General features: G+C 36.8%; 1 protein-coding gene across 4 annotated transcripts; it reads left to right on the forward strand.

Moving 5' to 3' along the window:
• The first annotated feature begins 281 nt into the window (after positions 1 to 281).
• Positions 282 to 9,454, forward strand: LOC128218424 (copine family protein 1-like). Of its 4 annotated transcripts, XR_008258370.1 has the most exons (8): positions 349 to 468; positions 596 to 625; positions 3,360 to 3,575; positions 4,445 to 4,662; positions 4,948 to 5,079; positions 5,426 to 5,531; positions 5,792 to 6,070; positions 8,797 to 9,454. XR_008258370.1 is itself a non-coding variant. In XM_052926090.1 (7 exons), exons 3-7 carry the CDS (start codon positions 3,362 to 3,364, stop codon positions 6,010 to 6,012), a joined length of 891 nt encoding a protein of 296 aa, XP_052782050.1. In that variant the 5' UTR covers positions 282 to 337; positions 596 to 625; positions 3,360 to 3,361; the 3' UTR covers positions 6,013 to 9,454. The 4 variants fall into 4 exon arrangements, 3 of the variants coding, with proteins under 3 accessions (XP_052782050.1, XP_052782048.1, XP_052782051.1); XM_052926090.1 differs by lacking the exon at positions 349 to 468 and adding an exon at positions 282 to 337 and having other exon boundaries at positions 5,792 to 9,454; XM_052926088.1 differs by having other exon boundaries at positions 5,792 to 9,454.
• The last annotated feature ends 10,977 nt before the right edge of the window (positions 9,455 to 20,431 follow it).

Consider the following 20,431-nt stretch of genomic DNA (forward strand, 5'->3'; position numbering starts at 1 on the left):
TAAATATAACGAGTTATTTTTGAACTCGGATAACCCGACTGGCAAAATTGCACTTCAGACATTATAAGGTAACTGTGAGGCGTTCATGAATAAGGTTGTGTCTGTGAAAGGGCTTTTTGAGCTTGTCCGAAGCACATCACATTATCTACAACGACATAAGTCTTAATATTAGCTCCAAGCTATCCCTTCAATCTTTTCTTTGTATACTTGTAATATGCTGATATATTAACCACATACATGTATGAATAAATAAATACGGTTTAAACCAATCTTCAACATTTATAGTGTGTAAAGATAAGCCTTTTAACTATCATTTAAATGTGAACATCGATCGGAGGTATACCTTTAACATGTTTGACCTATATTGCTATTCTAAAACAGAAACTATTGATACGACTTAAGTTAAAAACTTAAAAGTGTTTCACGGGAATATTAATAATTCAATACTAAGTGTACGTTGAACAAAAGGTGTGAACTATTAATTATACTAGTACCAAATAAAACTATTAATACTTGTTTAAAAAGATGTCAAATTTACATCTTAAAGTAAGATCTTGAGTGTATATACCATTACTGCAGTAAGGTTATTTTTCAGATCAAGACGCTTTATTGACGTTGTTGTCAGGTATGTAAATTTAATATCCTTTGTGTTAAATGACTTTAAATTTAAAGAGTTTGTTTGTCCTTATTAGCAGATGCTCACACTACTGATTATTTAATCTTATTGATCATACACTTGAACTGTGCTAAATTTACCTGTGTTCAAAGTGAAAGTAGACCCTTTTTCATTAAAATTAAATTTCTTAAAAGGTTTGCTTTGTCACGGTCAATCTTAAATCAAATGTCTATAAGATTAAAAAATACACGTCTTGAAACATCAAACGCTAACTGATATCAATTAAAAAGAGCAAACCAGAAACTTTAAATAAGAATGTAAACAAACACTTCTTTCTCCACCAGGTATCATTTAGCGTAATAGCAAGCACATATAAATAATCAATGAGAAGTGTATTCGAACAAAACCCTATTTGCTATGTATGCTATCGCCAAAAAAACAACAGAAGGTAACATTGTTATGGCCTCAACAATCATTCTTCACTTTTTTATCAATTTAAAGACCTTTCTACCTCCCAGTGTTTGATCTGCGCACAACCCGCAAGCCATAATCAATATGTTTCCATGAACACACTTTATATCTAACTTCAAAAAACAACTCAGAACGCCAATATCATTTCAAGCATTTCAGATTTAATACTGGTTTAAGCACTTTGGCAAGCAACTGTACACATATAGTCAAACATACCAATGATATATTAAAACTGAAGAAAACAGGACTTATTTCTAAATCATATTAACATCATCTATGTTTTATAACTTATAGTCATGTTAAACACGTATTTTTACCAAATCATTAATAACTTTCAAAACAAAATTTCAAACTTTAAAAAGAAAAGTTTTTGAAATAAACACGTCGACTGCCCAAAGCTGAATAACAGTTACACTAAATTCCTCTTGCACGAAACCTTCTATTATCCGCCACCTAGCGGATATTACGCTACATTCAAACGGGAATTAATTGTCTACTAATTTTTGTACATTCAGAACTTAGAAAATTATATTTCTCTTATGATGCTATTCCGACAAAACTTTGTTAGAACTGTTCTTATTAGTCGTTCTGGGCGCCGACTAATTTCTTTAGAAATATTCCAAATTAGGGACTAGTTCATAAATGGCAGAACAATGCTTTCAATAGTTTCCACGTTGCATGATAAAATATGAAGTTTAGTATGTTCTATATTTTATAAAACTTTACACTTTAATTGATAATGAAACCTTAAACTATAAAGCCCTGTATATCATTTTGAAAATTTTGATTTTAAATACCAGTTCAATCATAACAACTCGGCCATCTCCAAGATAGATACAGGCCGAGGTGTTCCGATTTATATCAACTTCCGCCCAAATAGGTGAAGGTTACACGGTACTATTACAATATCTTTATGTTTGTAAACCTCGTACACAGTAATCTCCCTTGGTGACAGCAAAAAAAGCCGAATTTTGAAAAAATAACCTTCAGCTTAATTGTTTGTTCTGAAAATGACATTCGAAAGAATGAACTCCAGATAATACCCTCTTGATGTATAGTATTTTTATCCCCGTTCTATATACTCATATGAGTGAAATGTGTTACAAAAACGTATACAAAATATAAAGCAAGGAATTCACATAACATGCCTGTACAAATAAAAAGTGAATTTCATGCTATTGAAATCTATGTATTAGACCGTTAACTCTACGTCCCGAAGAAACGTATGTATATTTTTTGTTATAATTTAGTTTTAACCGGAGGATCAGCTTGGGAAAAAAACAGAATATCTATAATTCCGGGCTTAAACTATTGTAACAATGTTATTAACTATAATGTCCTTCGAGCATATGTACACCCAACATAAAAAAATATTATCATTGAAATAATAACCATTTTTGGTTATCTGCATGCACATTTTTCTTCTAATTTCATTGCGCCGACTTGATGCTATGCATCAACTTTTTTCATGTCTCTAAATGTCTTACGTGAACTTTAAGAAATCGGTGTCAGTGGAGCTCTCTCGATTTTCAACATTTATTATAGAACGATTACTTTTAGTCACAATTGAGGAGTTGAAGTTACCGAGTTTACTACAAGCAGCAGTTTCTTTGTAAAAAGTAAGTGCAAATAGTGTACATGTTTCGTCCCTGATAAATAAATTCGATTTTTTTTAAATTTCACATAATTTTTATTAGTTTGTGTTTCTTTCGAAAAATGAAAACGTTAAAAACAGTTGTAAGTAGCAGTAGCATTTTATAACGGCAGCATAATCAGCAACAGAAGCAACAGCAGCAGCAGCAGCAGCAGCAGCAGCAGCAGCAGGAGTATTAACAGTCTCAGTAGCGGTAGAATAAGAAGCAGGAGCAGCTGAATCAGCAACAGTAGAAGTAACAGTAGAGGAAGTGGTCCTGGTGGTTGCAATAACAGTAATGGAGATGGTTGTAGCAGTAACAACAGTAGCAGTAGTAGTAGCAGTAGTCGGAGAAACAGCAGCAGGTGTAGTATTCGCAGAAGTGGAAATGGTTGTATCATCAGCATAGCAGCAGAAATAGTAGCAGTAGTTGTAGTGGTGGTGGCAGTAGCAGCAGCAACAACATCAGCATTAATAGAGAAGTGAATTGATGATGGTGGTGGTGTTGGTAGTAAAAGCCGCCATAGCATCAGCAGTAGTATTAGCAGGAGTGGAATGGGGGGCAGTAGTAGCAGCAGTATTATCAGTAGTAGCTGTAGCGTCTCTTTCAGTTTTGAGTCTTAATTTATTGTGATTCAGGAATGAAGAGGAGCAAACACCGAGTACAGCGTGAGGACTCGTCCATGTTCTACAGTGACTCTGTTGACAGCTGGGAGGAACTAGATAGCAGACCTCCTGGGGGCGGTGACCCCGCCCAGCCAGCATTTGTTGCAAACACGGACCACTTCGAAACCCTCGAGGAGGTCAGCAAGGCCATAAAAGATGCCGGCGTGGACAAATGTGGACTCATATTTGGTTGTTACCTGTTTGTTGCAAATAATATAGCTGGTTGTTATGAATACAGTTAGGTTAGCTAAGATGATTGAGTAATTCGCCTATATGCAAATATACATAAATCTGCAGCCAGTGAGAAACAAGTAAATTTGATTATTTGAAAGGAATCTTCATGTAACGTTTATTTATAAATACATGGACGATAATGACTAGTACATATCACACTTTTACTTTCACTTTTTTAGATAATGTCTGCTTCCGTGGTTCGTTGAATTTTATATATAGGTCCATATGGAAGTGCTCGAATGATATGTCAAACTTCATAATGAGTATTCGAATCACAATAGACCAAAAAACGATAATATTATAACTAATTGCAAGTGTATTTCCATAGTTAATTCTAGTATGAATATATCATTGGTGTTCATTTCAACAAATACTATGCCTTAGCTCAACATATAAATAACAGAAGGATTAAGCGAAAAAGAGAGTTTTACTTATTGCTTTTGTACACTCAAAGCACGTATCCTAACCCTACCAATCCTTCCAAATTCGATATCACGTAAATGTATTTTATGGTTTTAAAGTAATAAAGTTCGATGAAAATCGAGTGTGGATGATCACATCGATAATCGGACAATTACTCCAAAAAATAAGATCATCGCATCACCACTGCTTTAAAGCGTATTGTTGTTGTTGTTGTTGTTGTTTTAAATGCTACGTCATAGAGACAATATAGGGCTGTTCCTGGTCATAGACATAGGGTAAAATACAAGGGTCATCTTCAAGATAACACGTGGCACCTTACTACATTCAGCATATTGTTGTTGTTGCTGTTGTCGTTACTGTGGCATCCAACATCCAGTGTTCATACCACTTTTCTTTGCCAGGAATAGACTATACGTTGAGCAACAAGGTCCAAGGTGAACGGACATTTGGGGGGCGGAACTTGCACGCCGTGGAGAGCGGGCGGGTAAACCCATACCAGGAAGTTATCTGCATCATGGGTGAGACCCTGGAGCCCCTGGATGATGACGGGATTATTCCGGTGTACGGCTTCGGAGACAGGGTCGTCAAGGATATCGGCATATTTCCCTTGAAGAAGGAGGTAGTTTCACGGATATAAAGTTTTTATTTTAATTGCATGCTATCCTGTATCATTTTGTAGGATTCAGTTCTTAACATGAAATATACATCTTATGCTTAATGTGAACGGATGACACAAGCACTAGAAAAATAATCATTAAACATCAGATAAATTGTCACTTGTGTAAATTCCCTGAGTTTAGCCTCTGCCCCCCCCCCTCCACCTCCCCCCCCCCCAATATATAAGAATAATATCAAATTATGATCATCATTTAGCCATATGGGTTATGTTTATTACACCGTACAGGGTGAGTGTGACGGTTTCGCGGAGGTTCTTGATGTGTATGACGAGATCGCGCCGGATATAAAGCTGGGAGGCCCGACAAATTTTGCGCCACTCATCCAGGAGGCCGTAGCCATCGTGAGACGAACTAAACAGGTACGGACAGCGTAAGCGGTCGGGGTGGCGGCTTGTAGCCTTGCTTAGGCGTAAAAGGTCTTTGTCACGATGTTACCGATAGTAATAACACCATATAAAATGTCCGTTGGAATAAAACAATTTGTCGTTTCATTTTGAAATTCATTTGCGAATATGCGTTTTGTGTTTATGGTGTGGAAACTACTATATTGTATATTGATTATGTTTTAAAAAAAACAATAAGAATTCAATCATGAACGTTTGAGACATAATTATACTCTTTAAAATATGTTGCAAGAACACGTGTTTTCTAGCTTGCCGTCCACATCTTCGGCACTTTATTCATTGCGCTATTTTCTCCCTACAGTACCACATTCTTGTGATCGTGGCGGACGGGCAGGTAACGAGCGAGGAGGAGACGATAGCGGCTATAGTGGCGGCATCCGAGTACCCACTATCCATCGTAGTGATAGGTATTCATACCCACATCATCCATAAAAACGATCTCAAGCTGAGTAGCAGAAACATTATTTCCTTATTTCTATTTACATGTAAAGGATAAGGATTTCATAAATATTCGACCAAGATTGCTCGTTGTGCTGTTTCCATTTTATATTATTCAAATAAAAGGTTATTTTAAATGGTAACGATATCAGACGCTTCATTATCACTAGTGATCTGCTAAATAACTACCCGTATATCATTTGAATTGAATTTGAATTTGAATTGGAAGGTGTCGGCGACGGGCCATGGGAGGTCATGCGTGACTTCGACGAACAACTTCCAGCACGTAGGTTTGACAACTTTAACTTTGTGGATTTCCACACGGTAAAAACAGAAGCTCGGAACCCTCAAGCAGCGGTAGCGGTTGCGGCTCTCAAGGAGATCCCAGAACAGTATCGCGCTATAAAGGAACACGGGCTACTGGATCAGTTACATGGCAGGCGGAAATAAGGCTGAATAAGTACCGTATTATAATGGAACATGTTTGTGGACTAGCAACGAGCAGGAGGTAAAACTACGGTTAAACATAGCAACACTAGCGATTATTTTTACCGTAAACGGGCATCACCGTAATATATGCAATAGAAATTACTAAATAACTAAATGTTATTACTAAATGGGATTCCGAAAGACAATCTTGAGAATCTCGAAATACGTTGGGATGTTTTATGAAGGGGATAAAAGAATACAATGCGAACTATCAAGTGCTCGAGCTACTGAGTGCTCGTACTAATGAGTGCTCGTACCACTGAGTGCTCGAACTACTGAGTACTAGTACTATTGAGTGCTCGTACCACTGAGTGCTCGAACCACTGAGTGCTAGTACTATTGAGTGCTCGAGCTACTGAGTACTAGTACTATTGAGTGCTCGTACCACTGAGTGCTCGAGCTACTGAGTACTAGTACTATTGAGTGCTCGTACCACTGAGTGCTCGAACTACTGAGTACTAGTACTATTGAGTGCTCGTACCACTGAGTGCTCGAACTACTGAGTACTAGTACTATTGAGTGCTCGTACCACTGAGTGCTCTAACTACTGAGTACTAGTACTATTGAGTGCTCGAACTACTGAGTACTAGTACTATTGAGTGCTCGTACCACTGAGTGCTCTAACTACTGAGTACTAGTACTATTGAGTGCTCGAACTACTGAGTACTAGTACTATTGAGTGCTCGTTCCACTGAGTGCTCGAACTACTGAGTACTAGTACTATTGAGTGCTCGTACCACTGAATGCTCGAACCACTGAGTACTAGTACTATTGAGTGCTCGTACCACTGAGTGCTCGAACTACTGAGTACTAGTACTATTGAGTGCTCGAACTACTGAGTACTAGTACTATTGAGTGCTCGTACTACTGAGTGCTCGAACTACTGAGTACTAGTACTATTGAGCGCTCGTACTACTGAGTGCTCAAACTACTGAGTACTAGTACTATTGAGTGCTCGTACCACTGAGTGCTCGAACTACTGAGTACTAGTACTATTGAGTGCTCGTACCACTGAGTGCTCAAACTACTGAGTACTAGTACTATTGAGTGCTCGTACTACTGAGTGCTCAAACTACTGAGTACTAGTACTATTGAGTGCTCGTACTACTGAATACTCATACTATTGAGTGCTCGTTTTACTGAGTACTCGTACTATTGAGTGCTCGTACTACTGAGTACTCGAACTACTAAGTGCTCGTACTACTGAGTACTCGTACTATTGAGTGCTCGTACTACTGAGTACTAGTACTATTGAGTGCTCGTACTACTGAGTACTAGTACTATTGAGTACTCGTTTTACTGAGTACTCGTACTATTGAGTGCTCGTTTTACTGAGTGCTCATACTATTGAGTGCTCGAACTACTAAGTGCTCGTACTACTGAGTACTAGTACTATTGAGTGCTCGTACTACTGAGTATTCGAACTACTAAGTGCTCGTACTACTGAGTACTAGTACTATTGAGTGCTCGTACTACTGAGTACTAGTACTATTGAGTGCTCGTTTTACTGAGTGCTCATACTTCTGAGTGCTCGTTCTACTGAGTGCTCGTTTTACTGAGTGCTCGTACTTCTGAGTGCTCTAACTACTGAGTGCTCATACTACTGAGTGTTCGAACTTCTGAGTGCTCTTACTACTGAGTGCTCTAACTACTGAATTCTTGTACTACTTAGTGCTCTTACTACTGAGTGCTCGTACTACTGAGTGCTCTTACTACTGAGTGCTCTAACTACTGAATTCTTGTACTACTGAGTGCTCGTACTTCTGAGTGCTCGTACTTCTGAGTGCTCTAACTACTGAATTCTTGTACTACTGAGTGCTCGTACTTCTGAGTGCTCTTACTACTGAGTGCTCTAACTACTGAATTCTTGTACTACTGAGTGCTCGTACTTCTGAGTGCTCGAATTACTGAGTGCTCTAACTACTGAATTCTTGTACTACTGAGTGCTCGTACTTCTGAGTGCTCTAACTACTGAATTCTTGTACTACTGAGTGCTCGTACTTCTGAGTGCTCTTACTACTGAGTGCTCTTACTACTGAGTGCTCTTACTACTGAGTGCTCTAAGTACTGAATTCTTGTACTACTGAGTGCTCGTACTTCTGAGTGCTCGAACTACTGAGTGCTCGTACTACTGAGAGCTCGAACAATGGAGTTCACTCAAAACACCAGGTTCTCGAACTACTCAGTGCTCGAACTGCTGAGTACCCGTACTACCGAGTGATCGATCTATGAAGTGCCCGAACTACTGTATGCTCGATTTACTGAGTACCGCTGTGTGCTTGTGAGAGTTCTGTAAAGTGAGTAGAACTCTCGCCATATATCGTATGTGTTCCAATTTTTATGCCTAGTTTAATGCGTTCTGACTATAGAGTATAAGCGACCTGATCAAAAAGCTCCTGGTATCGTACGCTGGTGGTACTTGTTACCAGTTTTTTTGGCTGGATAAGATTGGATTTGACCAAGATTTTCGACCAATCAAGCGTTGTTAATAAAACACGGTGTTTAAACTCTCTGAAAAATTAAATGTTATAATTGGTATATTGTTATGGGATAAGGCACGAAATGGGTGGGTTTTGAAAAATAACGTTTAACCAAGTTTCATAAACCATATTTAATAAATGACAGTTGTATGTTTTGCTGAGTTTCATGTGTAATCTTTTAATAGTGCATGGAACATTTTTGTCAAATGCATTATTTTGCTCGATTGCCATTGAAATGTATTATGTCCTTTCATGTATTTGCTAGAATTTCACGGCCGTAGATCAAACAACTCTCGAGGTGACCCGGGTTTGATGCCCGGTCTGTATAGAGGCCATTCGTTGCCAAAAGTTCAGACGTGTATGTGTGTATTTTAGGTTTGTAACATTGATGATTTACCAATTTACATTTTACAACCGCCAACTCATCGGTTGTATGTTTACATTTTACCCTGCACATTTTCATTTTTCATTGTACCGATTGGAGTTTTATTCTCGTTGCATCAATTCAACAGACGATTAAGTCGTGTTTATAAAGTTGTGTATGGTAAACACACCTCATTCTGAGAAAGTCACATGCCGAGTTTTACATTGCGGTGTGTAGAAGACAGATTTCAGTTCGTAGTTCTACAAAGTACATTGTATGGTGGTGACTTTTCATTCGCAGTTGAACATGTTTACGAGATGAATTTAATTTAGTTTATAGATAGCTCCGCCTTAACCATGTCTTAACTCCTCCTTACGTCTTTCGGAAATTTCCGCTATCACTCGGCTCTATTTAAACCAATTATGGTTACTTTGGACCATGGACATTGCGAACCTTATTATGGACATTACGAATTATCTATATTATGACACTATGGACTATGATTTGGAAACAGGATGGATTATAAATTATTTCATGTCGAATAAAATAATATATGATATTACAACATGTTTTTGTCTATATACTAGTAATTAATACGCACATATGACATGAAATGAGATGTATGCAAAATGAGACTTGACTCAAACACAACAAAATGTAAGTCATGAGCATTAAATTATACTTCAAGAATGAAAAGTCCCATTGTCTTATTTTTCTTTTAAAGCTGCACTCTCACAGATTGACCGTGTTGACAACTATTTTTATTCTTTTGTTTTGGAATGAGCCATTTTTTTGCGTAAATGTCTGGATACCAGTGGTATAAGACTGCTGACAAAAGATCAAATACAGTTTTTCAGTTTTACGTTCGCAAATTGATGTTTTAGGGCTAAAAGTGATACTACAGTAACGTTTTAAGAAAAATGAAAAACGTCGGCAGTTTTCCAAACAATTTAGATCTGTTTTATTGTGAGTAATCTTATTATTTGTATAGAAAGCATTGCTGCCAAAATCAGCTGAGTCTGGGACAAAAAAAGGTTGTCAAAACTGTCAATCTGTGAGAGTGCAGCTTTAAATTACTATAAACACTATTTTAAATTCTACCATTAGAGGACACTTTCTTGCCTTTTTGCAATGTTTTAAACTGCAAGTAATATTAGATAATTTAAAATTTACGAAAAGAGTTTCTCATTCGAAGGACAAGGTATGTCTAATAGAGTACAGTAGTAACAGTTTGTACTTACCAAATAGATGCAATTTCATTTATTGCTTATAAACAATTATTACTTGCTGCTACCTTTTATACCCCACCAACACTCAACAGTCAGGGCCTTTTTTCACATTTAGGTGAAGCGGCCCTAGCCCTTTTGGAGGGGAAAAATCGCGCGTTTGTTTTTCTAATCTAAGACTCACGATATCTTTTTTTTCATGTTCTTGAAATCCCCCACTTGATTGTTATGGTTCACAGTGTCAGATCCCGTAATTCATAACTGGGGAACACAAGTGGGTTGGAGGGCTGTTCTTTCATTCACATGGATATTTTCTTTCAATGATTTATTGAAATTACACGTTTACACCATATATGCTTATTAAGATAGTAAATGTATAACATCAGACAAAACTAGGTGGATATCATTATGATGTCCATCAAAAGTTTCGTGGGTTTGCTGGAGCAGGTTTTGAACAGGGACTTGCGTAAGAGGGGCGTTACTTAGGGGCACAACTTTTTGGAAATGATCCCTCGAGTGGGCATGACATTCATATGTGGGGTTTAGGGGTACTCCCCCTAGAATATTTTAAATATTTTTAGTCTGAATGTGTGCATTATGGCGTAATTAAGTCCTTTTTTCTGAGAAATATTGACAAAAAAAATAACCTTTAAGTTTACTTGCGGGCCAACTGGGGGGGGGGGGGACCCGGGAGGGACACAGGCCCTACACCCCCCACTGAACGACTCGCCCATGGTCCACTTGTAAACAAAATAAATGAACAATATTTTTGCTTGCTTTGGTATATAAGTAAAACAATGACAGTGGCAGTATAAATCTGGGTCCGTGAGCCCAGCTCAGATACACCCAACTGCAATTGACTAAATAATATGGTGATTTATAACCCATTTAGGAACATTGATCGTCAAAAAAATAAGATGAAGTTAATTTTAGTTTTTATTGTGAAATAAAGAGAGAGTACTCGGAATGGTAGACTGGTACAACCGGGAATTTACAGGAAGTAGGCGAAGATGTTATCTCCCTTGCTTGATTCGACGGAAATAAACGAAAGAAAACCCGGTTCGTTAGCTCCGCCCATTCACCTTCGTTTCTTCATGTGACATTTACCATATAAGGTATAGGCGAAATCGTCTATCCTTGTAATTCTGAACTTGTCAATTCACTTTTGTAAACCTGGACTTGTTGGACTGGAAATGTTCATTTTACGAATGCGAGTGTCGACTGTAGGGTTGCAGTTTTACATATGCATGATTCGGCTTTCTAAATTGCATCATCATATTGTTAAAGGCAAGTTATACGATCTATATTTTAGCGAGTTTATATAGGGTAGATCTGACAAAGATACATTTTGACTACTATTATGACAAATGTCAAATCAATACGGAAAAACTGACGAATAGAAACAACAAATAGCACGTCTACATTGACAAATGTAAGGCCACACCAAATTAATGTTTAGTTCCTCGGATTTTTGCCAAAAAAAATTGGAGCGAGCGAGCGAATTTTTTTTTATCAGTTTTCATAAAAACCGAAGCGAGCGAAAAGTGAAAAATATATTTTTCCTTATATTCAATATAAATAAGAAAGATTGTTCAAAATAATTGCCCTTAAACCCATTTTAATGCCATCTTGAACTGAACCTCTCATGGACATTGGGAAAATGTTGGAATACATACTATTTATTCATCCGTGTTTAGTACAAACATTATATGGATAAATCTAATTTCTTATATAATTAAAACATACTTTAATATGACGATCATTCATGATAATAAATAACCCTGCTTTTAGTAAAAAGTTTGAAACAACTTATATAAATCTACCAGAATCAGTTTAACATCATATGCAACTGTATTTAGAAATAACTTAGGATTGATTTTGGATTTGTAAAAAATGATCACTTACACAGGCATTATCAAACATCAAACTCCATATAACATAGACTAAATTTTGTTTTTATTATCAAGGGAAATGCAATGACGTGTGCTTATTAAAACAAAAATAACAAGGGTATTTTTCAGAGTACTTTTTTTGTTATTCAGATGTTTTTATGCACCAGCCAATTGTATATCCACCCCCCCAAATCCGGAATAGCGGGAACTTTGACTTCCGGTCTCTCAAAACCCGGGTAAAATACCCGACTTGCAGGGACACCTGTCAAATGGCCCCGCAACCCCGAATACCTATGTGAGGCCCATTCCTGACTATTTTCAATATGAAGACAAAACCACATTCACTAGGCACTGCGGGGCCACCTGTAAGGTAAAAAGACAGCCCATTGCCTCTGCTGTCCCCGGTATACCCCTGGAACAAGGGCGAGGGGTGGGCGGGGCAGTGGTTACAATTGACAAGTGCATTACAATCCCGGATTATGCTGCAAATAAAAACAAAATATAAGGTGATAAACTTAGGCTTACTTATGTTGAGGTATATCCAGACCAGTGTGTTGTGATCTGGCAACCAGTTACTTTTATCAGTTGTTATGACCAGTCTAATAGAAGCTGATGTAGGGAACCAGCTAACAGGAAACAGATATACTTTGACTGGCCACGACTGAGGCCTGACGGACTTATTACTTCTTGATGATATCCATCACCATCCGATACGTAGATTCGACGCTAGTGCTCATCTTTATCAGGTATGTTTGTATGGATATTAGTTATTATGTCGGGATCACAATAATGGCGCTGCGACTTAAACTGGTACATTTTACCTGCGTTTTAAAAGTTGTTGCCAAAAAGTCTCAATTTTGTGGTTGGCAGCCATCTTGAAAATTTGTGTTTCAAGATTTTCAAATCATTATATTGCAATTATTTCTCAATGACATAATGAGAATACATTGGATGTATGTTATATTTATGAATTGCAATTGATTTGGACCAACTTTTGATATTTTGGTCAGTTATTTCAGGATTTAATATTCTGATACTTTCACTTTGAAATTTATCGGAACAGGCTTCCGTTGTATTTTCAAATTGTAATATTGCAATAACTGTTCAGTGTAATGTTGAAAATACATTGGATTAATGAATTGTGTATAACATGCAATTGAAATAGACCAATTATTGGCCTTTTTATATCATACTTTAGAATTTGATATTTGGAAATTTGCCGGGAGATTTTCCGTTGAATATTTCTATTTCATCTATTTGAGTTGCACTATAAATGGTTTTCTAACATATTTTTGATGCATATCTCGTAGAATTAGTGCGTATTTCATGCATATTACATTCCGACGTTAACCGGAAGTGACGTTTCATTGACCGGAAGTGGCGTGTTCATCGCCATAAGTTGGGGAATATTCAGCTCTCCTATACCTGAGGGCACCAGTTGCTGACTTTTGACGGTGAAGTAAGTTAAAGTTTAAACTAAAAATCACATCCAAATTGTTGGATATTGGATGTCTGACAAATAACAAACAATTGTCAGTGAATACTACTCGGTGCTTTAAGAATCCAAGGTTTGGATATAACTATAGCTACCCAATACTACTCGGTGTCAAATAAAATAACTGCCACTAAATACTACTTGGTGTCAAAAAGGATTCAAGTTGGGACATAATCATTGTCAATAACTACTTTTCTGTGTAAACATACCAACAAGTGTCCAATACAATTATTGTTTAAGTAAATTTCCAGTGTTGGGATAGATATTCTAAATTATTGATAATTTTATGATATAATTATAATTTTAAAATATTGAATTACCAATTACTTGGTCATTGCATTGTGTAAACTGGGGAGAGAGACATTTGCATTGTGCTTGTTATATCTACAAATTATTTGGTAATTATGACTGTTTGAGACGAAACATAACAGTCTAGCAGTACAAGAATATTTTTCAAGGAGAAGTGGATTGTTCCTAAGTTCTTAGGAAACACGTAGGTATTTTGAAATTGTGACGTAACTATAATAGATATTTTGAGATCAACTGAATTATATTGTATTTATTGAGAAAATAAAACTATAAAAACGTGTTCAGTTGTGCAATCCATTAATTATTTCCAAAATATTGGAACTGGATTAATTAAAAATTACTAAGGTATTGCTCTTCTTCTGGGAATAAAAACTTCCAAGAACTTGGATTTGATCCTTAAAATCAGCATCTGATTTAAGTTTGCTATCCGTTACAAGCGTATCTATAATAAAGATTCCAAGTAATTTGGAAAGTAATGAGATGAAATGAAAATAGCCAAAAGTTTAAATACAACTAAGAATTTTAGGATAAGGTTTAATTTGGTGAAAAGGGGGAGATGTTTAGGGTTGTATTAAATTAGAGAACTATGAATGAAGCAATTGAAAAAGTAAGGGAGGCACAAAAGTTCAAAGCCACAAAGTTCTAATAAACTGTAGGAAACACATCAAGGGACTCATGGCATATTCAGTTCCTCTTGTTGGTACATTACCACTAGTGTATCCATCAATGCAACCAACATGTGCGTACCAATCCCATCTACCATTTCAACCACCCAATCCATATCAAATGGGTTCATTTCCGACTATGATGCCGCCTTGGATGTATCCATATCCCATGAATCCATACATGATGCACCCACAAATGCAACAAGGTCTGGAAATAAATGGCATGTGCCCAGGTTACATAGGTTATCAGCCAGGGTACCAATGTGTACCAAATGCTGGTTTCAAGAATGGGGTTAGGAATAATGAACCAAATAACTTGAGCAGTGTACATGAGGAAATACCTCAAAGTAAATTTCAGAACCCGATTACGGGTACGTTAAGGGATGGTGGAGAAAGTATTGTGGTTATGAATTATGAACTTAATAACTTAAGCAATGTTCATTGGAAAATACTTCAGAGTAAAATTCAGAACCCGATTTCGGGTATGTTAAGGGGTAGTGGAAAAAGTGCTTGTATAAGTGATGCCCAGGCTAGATTGGACGATTTAGATAGAGGGCCCCACTTTGACAATTTGGGTAGATGTGGGGATAGAGAAAGTAACTCCCGACCAACAAATGGCAATGTCCGGGAAAGAAGGTCCCAATTTGATGATTTGGGTAGTTCTTGGGCTGTAGAGAGTGACTACCGACCCACATATGGTAATGTCCGGGAAAGAAGGTCCCAGTTTGATGATTTGGTTGGTTCTGGGCCTATAGAAAGTGACTCCCAAATAACAAAGGGTAATATCTGGGAAGGAGGGTCCCAATGTGATGAATTGTGTAGATTAGGAGCTGGCGAAAGTAAATTCCGACTTTCGGAGAGTAATGGCCTGGACACAAAGTCCACGGGAGACAAACTATCACATCAGTCTAGGTACAAGGAAATAACCCAAGACCAAACATGTGATGAACGTGTCATAAGAGGGAGGCCAGTTACTGTGGCACAAGTAATGGACAAAATGACTTGCTTGTGCCAAGGGTCTAAACCCATAACGAAGGTGTCCGCAGAGAAAAGCTTAGCTGCGGTCGCTCAAATGTCCCAGAGTAAGTTCTTGAAATCGGGGTGTCCAGACATATTGGACTAGATTATTTGAACTGCGAGAGAGTAAAATCAAAGGTACTGATGTTACACTCAATTCCAGCAAGTAAGCGATGTTTTCAATATGCACGAATGGGGCATTTCCAATCAGATTGTCCTGAACATCATCAGGATAGGGTTAAAATAAAGTTGCAAGGAAAGCTTATTGTGGAAAGCTAGAAAGGGTTGTTGGTAGTAGTTTTATCTCAAGTGCAATATTGATATTTCATGAATACAACACTCAACAGTTCAGTTCAATGTTTTATCAACAGTTTATGTTTTAACAACAATGTCCAACAAATAAAACGCATATACCACTTCAAGAGAAACACTATCAACAGTACATGTTTTCTCAACACTAAATGTCCAACAAATAAAAGCATATACACCACTTCTAGAGCAACACTTTATTCAAAACATTCACCCATAATAAATGTATAAATTAAGAAAAAGGGGGAGAACTGTAGAAAATAACATTAAACAAATCAAAGCACTGAAAGCACTTATAATAAGTTCAAGATTACCAAGCATGATATAAGGAATCATGATAAATTATTTTACAGAAAGTTTATTATAAATGAACTTATATATCTAGAATTTATATTGCTGCAGACGCTATTGATAACGCTATATGATTAAAAGCGAAGTGTATTGAGTTGCATTAGGTGTTCAAAATTATTTAAAATAAAAACCTGAAGACGTTTAATTGTTATATGACTTCATCACAAACAGAGATTAAATGTAGGATACACTGTGATAAATGTAAGGATATGTTTTTATGAGCGCTGTGTGAATGATAGAGGAGAGGAGTGGGTGACTTTGAGTATGTATGATTGTACGGCTTGCGAGAAGGAGAATAAGGGCATCTCAGGATAATGGAATCTGATTTAACTTTACAGGATGACAGATTCCGAGTCTTTGGAAGGGAGCCCAAAAAGATCATGGAAAGAAACAGAACGGATAATTCCAATTAATCCCGATGATATTGTACGGGAAATGGAAACCTTATGTTCTCGCAAAGTACAGATGCCATCTGCCAAAATATTGATCTTCCAATTAGGTTTGGTCAAGGACCAAGAAAAGATTTATAGGAATGTTACAGAACAATGCCAAATTGCACAGAGTCGTAGGAATTTTAAGTTCATCCATGAGGCCAAAAGTTATGCAGATACTATTCTAACGACCGAATGTTTAAAATCATTGGAATCAATTTGGGGAAAGAGTAACCAACCTATTAAAAAGGGAAACTCCTGTTTATCAACAGACACTGGTTAATGACGTTTTTTCTAGTAGGGACATTCGCTTTTTCGGAAATACTGTTAAAAGTGAACCGGTGGACTCTTCAGTGTTGACTCTATTGGCACCCCAGATGAAGTTATCCCAAATCTTTTGGGTGATGAAGATGATATGGCAAATGACTCACTTTTGGATTTAGAACCCAACAAGTTGGGTGGTGAGGAAAGAGCTGAAACTTTGTTTAATGACTCACTTTTGAATTCAGAATCCAATGAGTTGGGTGAAAATCATACAACTGAATCAATTTTAGATTTAGAACCCAATCTGTTGGGTGGTGACGAAAGAGCTGAAACTTTGGTTAATGACACACTTTTGGATTTAGAATCCAATGAGTTGGGTGAAAAACATACAACTGAATCAACATGTTACAATCCCCTGATTAATCAAAGTAATGACGCCATTTTGGATTCAAAACCCAAATTTTGGGGTGAAGATTGTATGGTAGAAACTGAAATTAATGACTCTATTGATATCTCTTCTAGTCAAATTAATGAGACAGTACTACCCGTGAAAGTAGAATCCAATTCGATGGATGAAGCTATGGAGGTTGACATGAACAACAACATGAACCTAGATTCAAACGTAATTGTAATCTCAGATGACGAAATCAGTCCAGAAACACAACTTTAAAGAGGTAAGGCGTTAAGATAGAGAGGATCTAATACCTCAGTTCCAAAACAAGGGACAAATGCGCGTAGCAAAAACTAAACTTGTCCGCTGTCATGTGGGACTTTCAGAAATCTTCGTCAGCATGTTGAATATCATCATACTCCGATACAATTTCATCAAAATAACATGAGCAATCCTCAAATGCATGATTTCAGGCTTGAAAGTTTGCTTTGGCTTGCAGAGAAAATTATTGGCAAACGTAGTATTGTCAAACTTTATCATCATTGTCAAAAAACAATTTGGATTTCTAGGAATGTTCCTATTACAGATGAAGTAAAGGAATGGTTGGAATTATGGAAAGAACTTGAAAATTGGGACTGTCCCAAACATTTCCAATTTAACCCAATTAATTCTTGGGCACTGGTTGGACATTGGAGGATCCTTTTAGAACTTATCCAAACTCTGTCAGTTGAAGATAGGCATCATTTTCGTAGAAACACGCCAGACACTCTGGAAGTTACTTTAACTGAAGGAAAAAGAACAGTGCATTCTACAAACACAGACAACGCTGCAGTCCAACTTTCTACTCCTTCGTCCACAGTACAACCAATTTCTATAAACACTTCAACGGCACCTATTCAACAAGTCAGTTCAGTGCCAACAAATTCCGAAGCCATGGACAACAATGTTCCTGTTCAACAAGAGATTCCAGTGCCAACCAAACCTAAAGCCATGGATAGTCATTTTCATTTAGACCGCTCACTGTACAAACTAAACTTAAACAAGTTCAGCTCTACCCAAGATTTGATAAATATGTCTGTGGGTTCTATTTCAAGAAATGAGGTGGAAGTGATGGGTGGAATAGCCATTTTTTGCCATCCCAAACACTTTTTGGGAGATTATACACATCTTGGGCATGGTTTTTCAGCCTCTGTAGGAATACATCCACGGAACGTTTCATCCATTGACAGTTTACCGTCAGTTCTTTGTAAGTTAGACCAACAATTAAAACTTGCCAATGTTGTGGCTTTGGGTGAAGCAGGATTGGATCATACAGAACCAGAGGAAAAGTGGGAGAACCAAGAGAAGATGTTGGTAGAGGTTTTAAGTTTGGTCTCAATCCGGACCCCCGTGATTCTACATATAAGAGATCAAAGGGACAAAGAACCTGGAGAATTATACCGAAGATGTTTAAATCTCATCAAAACTAGTGGGAACACTGCCAGAAATCAACCTTTTCATTTACATTGCTTTACTGGTACAACTGAGACCATGAGAAGTTGGCTGTCTGAATTTCCCAATACTTATTTTGGGTTTACTGGAATGGTCTGGTTCTTTGACAATTATCAGCAAGCAGCACTGCAAGTATGAACAATCCCAAATTCATTGGGGATGTAGCTGCTGAAATAGCCAATTGTCGGAACTCGACCGTAAAAGACATATGTAGCATGACTATGGAAAATACCAGATGTTTATACAAATTATAAACGACAAGGAGATTGGAAGACAGATAATAAGCCATAACTCAGATTCGTTAAATAACATTCAATTCCTATATACTATAACCCAATGGTTGGGTCAAACTTTTACATTTTATTTCCATACAGCTCAATATGTGTATGGGCGTTTATGCATGGTAATTAGTAATCAATTTGTATGTGATAACCCAATGGCTGGGTAATTTTCAAGTGAGTAATACTCAGTTGACATTCATATATATATATATGATATGTAAATATCAAACATTTCAGTTAATGGGGTATCATCCAATGGTTGGGTGTTTCTAAGTGATCTTTTAATGAGAATTTGTGAAGTTTTCACAAATAATAATTTGGCTTCAATTTTATTAGGCGTGATATATACATATAGAACATATATATACAGTGCAAGATAAAAATAATGTATGTAGAATATTTTTGAACATTTTAGGGTTGGGACGGTTGTTATTTCGAAGTAGTTGAAAGGGAAATACAGATACACAAGTTAATATGAAATGTATGCCATTGTATATTTTCATGCAGTAAGTATGCATAATATGGTCATTTTTTAAAACTCATCCAGGCATGTATGCTAAAAGATGTTAATATTGTTCCCAAGGGATAAGTTTCACAATGGAAATGAACATCACGTTAATGTTGAACAAGAGCTGTCACAGAGACAGCGGGCTCGACTATTCAGCCGCTTTTCAGTGTAAGGATTGAAAAGTTTTGGCGAAACATGCATGGTTCACTGTTAGATAAAATTTCAATGCAATTCATGTGGTGAGATATTAACATAAATGTGGTTACATGGAAAAGTTCAACCAGAATGTTTAAGTCTAATAATAAAGGGCAATTATTTGCAAATAACAGTTATATATCTTGGTTATTCAATTACATTGAGTGGTTAAATACCATTCTATAAAGTCTCAATGCAATACATCGAGTAGTTGCTGAGAAATTTACCTATGTGTGCTTACACGCAAAACCTTAACCAGAATTTCTAAGTCGAATAATAAAGTCCTATTATTTGGATTAAATGCAAACTAGAGTTATCTAACTTTGTTGATTCAGTAGGTTGGATTGTTGAGTACCATTGTATCAAGTCTCAATGTAATACCTCAAGTACTTAATGAGATATTTACCTATGTGTGCTTGCAAGCAAAACCTTAACCAAGGTGTGACGCTGACGCCGCCGCTTGGGTGAGTAGTATAGCTCTCAATATTCTACGAATAGTTTAGCTAAAAATTGATATGAAAATACCATCTGCATGCAGACAGAACGTGGAAACAAACAACATAGCAAATGAAAAGTGTTTTGTACAAACGAGTAGTACAATGTTTTATTTACATATCAAAATCAACGTAAAGTAGTAATACTTTCAGTAAATGTCTGTGTTGGAAATATGTATGTCAGCAAACTATGCATGTTTTGATGAGGTTGGCAATA

The sequence above is a fragment of the Mya arenaria genome, chromosome 14 (genome assembly GCF_026914265.1).
Source record: "Mya arenaria isolate MELC-2E11 chromosome 14, ASM2691426v1".
In the NCBI taxonomy this organism is placed as follows: Eukaryota; Metazoa; Mollusca; class Bivalvia; order Myida; family Myidae; genus Mya; species Mya arenaria.